General features: G+C 33.2%; 1 protein-coding gene across 2 annotated transcripts; it reads left to right on the top strand.

Annotated features, from left to right (window-relative positions):
* Nucleotides 1–1,273: 1,273 nt before the first annotated feature.
* LOC131653845 (protein ENHANCED DISEASE RESISTANCE 2-like) lies at nt 1,274–8,170 on the top strand. 2 transcript variants are annotated; one of them, XM_058924148.1, is made up of 21 exons: nt 1,274–1,664; nt 1,813–1,887; nt 2,019–2,072; nt 2,146–2,211; nt 2,314–2,363; nt 2,516–2,622; nt 2,750–2,799; nt 2,889–2,989; nt 4,011–4,106; nt 4,218–4,282; nt 4,367–4,438; nt 4,777–4,923; nt 5,078–5,382; nt 5,629–5,692; nt 5,781–5,956; nt 6,169–6,270; nt 6,390–6,440; nt 6,520–6,663; nt 6,758–6,853; nt 7,373–7,474; nt 7,808–8,170. In XM_058924148.1, the coding sequence occupies exons 1-21, from the start codon at nt 1,482–1,484 to the stop codon at nt 7,898–7,900; spliced, it is 2,199 nt and encodes a 732-aa protein (XP_058780131.1). In that variant the 5' UTR covers nt 1,274–1,481; the 3' UTR covers nt 7,901–8,170. The 2 variants fall into 2 exon arrangements, with proteins under 2 accessions (XP_058780131.1, XP_058780130.1); XM_058924147.1 differs by having other exon boundaries at nt 2,146–2,223.

The following is an 8,170-nucleotide window of genomic DNA, read 5'->3' as shown; positions in this document are numbered from 1 at the left end:
AGTCATAATATCATATATATTACTTGTACCAATATAACTATAATTATTAGGCACATATCAATGAAACTATAGTTGTTCTATAGTCGCAGAAATAAACATTATTTATCAAACTACATTAACAAAGATCGATTGTATTATTTTTTTTTTGTTTATTTTTAATCTTCTATATTGACTGCTATTCTAACATAGAAAATCTCATTAAGTGATATCTGATCTCATGATACTTAGGGTCTGTTTGGTAAAAATAGCGGTTGACTGATAAGTTAGCTGATAGCTTATAGCTTATGACTGATGACTTATAGCTTATAGCGGATGGTTGAGACTGATAGCTTATAAGCTAATTGAAGTGTTTGGTAAAATTAGCGGTTCAACTTATAAATGTAAAATGACATAAAAGATATTTAATATATATTTATTTTATTTAAATTAAAATAAATTATAAGGGTTAAAAATGGATTTTAATTAAAATAATAAGGATAAAAAAGGAAGAAAAAATGATAAGCTATAAGACATAAGCTAAAACGCTATTTGAAATAGCGTCTGAAAAATAAGCTATAAGCTAGTAAAATAAGTTATAAGCTCGTGATGAAAAGACCGTTACCAAATGGGTATAAATTATCATATGAGCTTATAAGACATAAGACATAAGACATAAGCTATAAGCTCAAAAACATGGTTTACCAAACTGAGCCTTAGAAATTCCCATTATAAACCTTAATTGTCTTTTTAAAAAGCATTATAGTCTTTTAAAAAAAAATTAAACTTTATTTTATACAAAATCTTTTGAAATTCTAATCTAATAAACCCCCTAAATAATTTTTAAGATTGAAATTAAGACATAACCCAAAAAAAGAAGATATAGATTAAAAGAGATTGAAGTTACTTGTACGGATGGTTTATTCAATTAATTGCTCATTAGAGGGGACAAGTTACTGTTGTGGATTCGTTAAGAAGATACTCTTATACCCGGAAATCAATCTTCAATCATAATAATTAATAATAATAATTTATTCACTTCTTACTACAGCTGTTAAAAAGTTTTAGCTAAAGCTTCTTCACAAAGCCAACCACATCTTAAAAAAAAGTATTTTTATCATAAACAAACTAATTAAAAAATAATAAAACTAAATCATAAACTTATGAGAAAAGAAAAGACCAGGGACAACAAAGTAATTTCCCGTTAAAAGAATTTGCATTTACTCGTCAGCGAGTAATAGCAATGTTTGTCTTATATAGAAAAGGCACGCAACGCAACGCAAACACTTTCGTTACATTGATTTGTTCGTTCACTTCCAACTGCAATCTGCAATTCCAAAGCTTTTTGCATTTTGCACTTCAAACACAACAGAATCAATTTATTTTATTTTATTTTATTTTATTTTAATTTGATTAATTAATTTCTCAGCTCAATGATTGAGTTAGAGTCAGAATCATTTTGATAAATAAATATTAAAAATCTGAAAGGTGAATTTCAAAAGAGAATGAGTAGTAGTAATGAAAATGGAGCAACTGCTACATCATCTTCTTCATCATCATCAATGGAAGGTTGGTTATACCTTATTCGCTGTAACCGTTTCGGACTTCAGTTTTCTCGAAAGCGTTACTTCGTTCTCGATCATCACCTTCTTCGTAGCTTCAAATCGGTTCCCAATTCTAACGATCAGGTTCATTTTTTTTTTTTTCAATTTCATTTCACCGATCAGGTTCTGTTAATAACGAAGTTAGAAACGTTACTATATTGAGTTTGTTAGATTAGATTCTGTGAAACTGAAACGGTTACGGAAACGGAAACGGAAACTTTCTTTTTTTCAGGATCCTGTTAGAAGTGCTATTGTAGATTCGTGTATTCGAGTAATGGATAATGGAAGAGAGAGTATTAACAGAAAGGTATATATGCGTAACTTTTAATTTTTTAATTTTTGTTTATTTTTTAAATTATTATTGGTTTTTGTGTTTGAATTTTAAGTTAATGTTGATGTTGTATGCTTAATGTTTGTTTAATTGTGTGAATTTTGTAGGTGTTTTTCATTTTCACACTATATAATACTTCGAATCACAATGATCGATTAAAGGTGAGGTGAACTATGGTTTTTGTTAATTTGAAATTATGTTTCGATTTGGAATTATGAAACGTGAGTGTTGTAGTTAGGAGCGAGCCGTCCTGAAGAAGCGGCGCGATGGATTCAATGCTTTCATGAAGCGTCTTTGAAGGTATATATATCAGTAGGTAGTTTATCCATGATCTGAAGCTTTTTTGGCTTGCGGTGGAACTGTTTGAATGATGGATGAAGCTATTGCTTTTAACATGTGCAGGGTGCTCCAGAAGATTTAGGATGTTCCAAGAGAAGATGGCAGTCTTTTAGGTATTTTTATCTTTTCCTTGAATGATTTTTACTGCAACGAAAAGTCTTGTGTTGACTGGTTGATGAGTATTTGAAGCTATCTTGAACTATATTTTTTTTTGTATGTGTTTGTTGCATGATCTTTTGTTTCTTATTTGGTGACATGCTTAAAGCTTAAGCGGATCTTCCAGTAGAAATCACCAAAATTCTATAGACTGGACACTTTCTTCTTCTGATGTTATTGCCCCATCGCCTTGGACAATCTTTGGCTGCCAGAATGGTAAAAATTTATTTCAGTCTTCTGTTTGGGTTGTGGCTGTTTTTTTATTCAAAAATAGTTTTTGCTAAGTTCACATAATCAAAACCTAGCTAAAACTTGCGCTGATGTTTTTATGGGTGCAACGAAGGTTTACGACTATTCAAGGAAGCAAAAGATAGGGATTCTGGTTGTGGGAAGGTTGGCAAAATTCCGTTTTAGTAAAATGTTGTTTATATTTAATTTAAAATGGAAACGACGAATTTTTTAATACCCCGTCCAATCTCCAGAAACGAGATGATCATCCTGCAATAATGGCTGTTGGTGTGGTAGATGGAACTTCAGAAGCCATTTTCCAGACTCTTATGGCACTTGGTCCTTCAAGATCTGAGTAAGTACATTAAGTGGATGTAATCTTGCTCAAAGGCACTGCTAAATTAACAAGAAAACATTATCTAATTTAATGTTTGTATCTTTTGCGTTAGATGCAACTTTTAATTGGTACATGGACATTTTGTCATAGGATAATTTCATTTTTTTTTTATTATTGACTTGGGCTTTTAGCGTGTTATGTTAGGGAGGGAGTTGGCTTTGCATATTGTAACTTTTTCTAACAGCAAATGTTAGTAGGGAAGTTGAACCTATGCCCTCCTTTTCACTCCATGTCCGATCCTTTTGTCCGTCCTCTGAAACCAACCCATCCACCTTATAACCCCTTGTGATGGTCGGAGTTACAATGTCACCGCATATTATATCTATGCAATTTTACTATATTATATTTTTGTTGGTAAATGATTAATTATTCATACACTGAGAGATTGCTGGAAGTAATAGAGCAAAACAAAACTAAACCAAAGCTCTGAAGAAATGAAAATAATCCGAATAAACCTTAGTCTTCATATGCTCCATCTTGGAAAGCCATTGGCAAATGGTCTCCTTGCATTCCATTTAATAGAGCCCTTAGCCCATTATCAGTTGCATGAGATGAAAGAACAGCATAATCGAACATCACCTAAGTTCCTTTCTCAGTTTAGTCTCCCCAAACTCTGCAAAATAATATGCTCAATAAAAAGGCTCTGGATTATATTAACAAGTCTACCATCAACCAAAACCAACATCAAGATCCAATGGAACTTTTAACTGGACATTGATAAATGGTCTTTTACTTTATGGTCAACAATCATGCCCACATGAACCAAGGTAAACATGAGTGCTTTGTTTGAAATAATAGTGTGTAGGAATCTGGGCTGTATACAGTTACGTTTAATATTTCAATTAACTGCAAAAAGAAAGTTTAGTCGTATATAGGTTATGTTATAGCAATGGATAAGTAAGCAGTACAATCATGCCGAAATTCAATAAACCATGGTTTTCTAGTGTTTTTTGCTTTGTTACAAACTATTGGTTTGCAGATGGGATTTCTGTTTTTCCAAGGGAAGTGTAGTTGAACACCTAGATGGTCACACCGACATTATTCACAAGCAGCTATATAGTGATTGGTTGCCTTGGTAAGACCCAATCCTTTAATGCTTATCGTGTACCACCTAGTGTTTTGAGGCAGTATCTACTGGTCTTTTTCCGGTAATAATTTTATTAGGTTCATATCATGTTTTTTACAGGGGAATGAAACGAAGAGATCTGTTGCTGCGGCGTTATTGGAGGAGAGAAGATGACGGAACCTATGGTAGTAACAAATTGTAGATCAAAGTATTTGTTAATACACACTTATTCTGAATGAAATTAACTAATTTGGTTTTCCTTGTCACAGTTATTCTTTACCATTCCGTGTTTCACAAAAAGTGTCCTCGTCAGAAAGGCTATGTCCGTGCCTGCCTTAAAAGTAACGTATGCTGAAACTGTAGAAATAGTAGACATTTTTATTCCCTTCTATTAGCTGCCTCATACTACCCAGAAAATAAATTTGATACTATTGTAATCATGATGTTCTTGCTTTCAATCATACTCATTCTGAACTTTAAGATTAGTTTGCCAACTCTTGAATCATTTTCCTTCACTTAATCACTATTGTCATCATAATATCCAATTTATCTATATTTCAGGATTTCCAAATTTGTTTTTATAGGTGCTTTAGTTCCGCAGAAAGTTGATTGATTGATAGTTTAGAGGAGAATTCATGATGATAGCAATTGAAGTATGAAAACTTACATTCTTTTGTAGGTGGAGGGTATGTTATATCTCCGGCGAACATGGGAAAGCAATCTGTTGTAAAGCACATGCTTGCGATTGATTGGAAATGCTGGAGATCTTATCTTAAATCCTCATCGGCTTACTCCATAACCATTCAAATGCTTGGGAGAGTTGCTGGTAGTGTCTCTTAAAAAAAAATTATATTATTGGACATTACTGTTAAATGGTTATTGGCCGACAATTATTTTATATCACTGGATTCATATATACTGAATCAGAAGTTTTTTGTTCTAGTTTAGATTTTACTTATTGATTTCTCTTGCATGTGCAGCATTACGAGAGTTATTTAGAGCTAGACTAGGGAATTGCACTTTGTCTGATTATTCATCTGGAGAGTTGACAAGAAACAGAAGGAATGGTCTGAAGGAAGAATATGCCAATTCCGATACCCAAATACAGGCAAATGAGAGCAATCCTGATAACTCAATTGGAGAAGTAGATCCAACGCAATCAGAGCATGCAGTCCTTGTTAGTCTAAATGATGCTGATGATGAGTTTTATGATGTTATGGAACCATCAAACTGTGATGAGTCGGAAAATGGATGGATGACAGAATGTAGTCACCAGAAGTCTCAGGTAAACATTTGAAATAATTGCTTTTATTGCACTTGAAAGAAATGAAGAGTGCAAAGTTATTCAAAATGCAGTTTGTTTCTCGAAACTTAATACTGAGAGATTGCTTTAAATTTCAATGTTTTTTATAAACAGATTTCTTTGTTTATACTCTTATATTTATTATTATTTTGCAAAAGAAATATTGTTAAACTTATATTTTGATTGATTTGGCATTTTCTTGCCCTCATATGAATTTGAGAATTTCAGGACATTCGCCACCAAAAGTTATCATCTGCTGCTAATTTTGTGAGAAAATTGCACGATCTTGCAGGTCATTTGGAAACTCTCTGATAGCATATAGTAATTATAAGTTATTTTACTTTCTCTTAGATTAAAAATGCCTAGAACCATTTGTGCAGTTCATAAAAGAGGTTATGTGGATTTGCAAGAGATGGTTGGAGAAGAGACCACTACATGCCCGTATGGATCAACTCTTCCAAAAGATCCTACTTGTACGTTACCTTGCAGTTTGACAGAAGCAGATCCGTCTACTTTCCTGATCCGTGGAGAAAATTATCTTCAAGACCGTCTCAAGGTATGAGAAGAAGCAGCGCATTATCACTTTAATATGGGCTGATCAAATGCAATTTTTTATTTATTTTCCTTTTATATTACAAAATAAAATTCTTTGTTTAAAGATGCTAACCGAAGCTTAACCGTATTATACGCAATAATCTTTTTTGTTGTTATTTAGTTTAGCTATTAACTTTGTCACCGATCTCAAACATCTGGAGTACTGATTACCAGGTTAAAGCAAAGGGGACCTTGATGCAATTGGTTGCTGCAGATTGGTTGAGATCTGAAAAAAGGGAAGATGACCTTGGTGGCCGTCCTGGGAGCATTGTGCAGGTTGTTTTCTCTCGTCGGTGTTTTGGTTCTTAACTTTGAGTATATTTAGCCATCAAGTAACTACTTATACTCTATATTATAAAGATAAATAAATTTGATGAATTTTTTTAACCTTGTAGAAATATGCGGCACAGGGTGGGCCTGAGTTCTTCTTCATTATAAACATCCAGGTTAATCAATAGTCCTCTGCTTAGATTGTTCCTACATAAAATTTCGCGCGACACTAATTTAGGCGTTTCTTTGAACCAGGTTCCAGGTTCTACAACATATAACCTAGCACTGTACTATATGATGAACACCCCTGTAGAAGATGCTCCATTGCTTGATAGTTTTATCAAGGGTGATAATGCCTTCAGAAATTCGAGATTTAAACTCATACCTTACATATCTAAGGTTTGTAAAGTAATCACAGACGCAATCTGCTCTCGAGTCTTATTTTGTTTAGCCCATGAAATATTTGGATTGAGTGTTGACATTGCTGTTTCAGGGTTCATGGATTGTAAAACAGAGTGTAGGAAAGAAGGCGTGCTTAGTTGGACAAGCTTTGGAAATCAACTATTTCCAGGGAAAGAACTATTTGGAAGTAAGTTTACGACTATCTTTTAAAAATTAACTTTTAGGAAAATCAGGATAATTTGCATACATGTGTTAATAGTGATTTTAAGTTGGTGCATTTGAAACTATGTATGTGTCGATGAGTTTTGTGGTCTGCCCAAAAAAATATTGAAGTGAAGGAGAATAAGTCTCGTAAGGAGAATGAGTCTCATCCAGTGTAGTCAAGATCGGATACTGGATTATAGATCTTACGTGCTACGATTAGAGAAAGATCATTTTTATTGCCAATGAGGTCAAGTTTGAGCTTTTTGAAGCAAGATCATAAAACAATATGATGGGCCAGAATTAAAATTTTCATGTTTTTGTGCATGTGTGTGTATAAATACATATGAAATTACCATTTTTCCCTTCGGTAGAATCTTAGGTGCCGTGCTAAGGATCAGAGTTTTACAACCTTTCCCAAGCCGACTGATCCTACTTCGTGCTTGAGTACATTGGTCTCATCTTTCGTGTAATACTTATCTTGGAATTGTGGCATCTATTTCAGCTTGGAATTGATATTGGATCATCAACTGTTGCAAGAGGTGTTGTGAATCTTGTCCTTGGATACCTCAACCATCTGGTTATTGAGATGGCATTTCTAATACAGGTAAAATAATTTTGTAATTTTTTTCTTCCTTTTAAACAATTCTCAGCTAAAATTGGGGAATTATTTAATACTGAAAATTCACATGGGTAGATTCAAACCAAGCTATAGAAATGCTGCATTACACTCATGTATTTATGCATGATCTTATGATGACAAATGCTAATTGCCTCCTGATCGAATATAATTATCATTATTATCATTTATTTATTTTTGGTCAAGTAATTTAGGTCCTTGTATCTGATGTCTATGTATAGTTACCAACTGAGCTGATTTAACAAACATTATTATTCTTATATGCTGATATATATAGTAATAATTTTAATATATATTCAGGGAAACACACGTGAAGAGCTCCCTGAGTTTCTTCTTGGAACCTGCCGCCTTAACCATCTGGATGCTTCCAAATCAGTTTGTCTAATGCCTTGATTTGGAAAAGGGAAATCCAAGTTGCAAATGTACATAATTGAAATTGAAATTCTAGATTCTTGCCTCCATGTACCTGCTTTCAGAAATATCATTATTTGTTCATTAGATTATTTGAATTGCGCAGCAGTTTATGCTGCTGTGAGCAATGTTAGGATGAATGGTTCTGGTAGAAGTAGAATGAATCTTTGTAAAAGAAGTTGCATTTGTTCATTAAAATTGATTGATTTTTTTCACTCTCCTAAATCTAGGCAAGGAAATCTTGGCAGTTAA

This window comes from Vicia villosa, linkage group LG2 (genome assembly GCF_029867415.1).
Source record: "Vicia villosa cultivar HV-30 ecotype Madison, WI linkage group LG2, Vvil1.0, whole genome shotgun sequence".
Lineage (NCBI taxonomy): Eukaryota > Viridiplantae > Streptophyta > Magnoliopsida > Fabales > Fabaceae > Vicia > Vicia villosa.
Note: the sequence above shows the minus strand (reverse complement) of the source record. Positions and strands in the feature narration are given on the sequence as shown.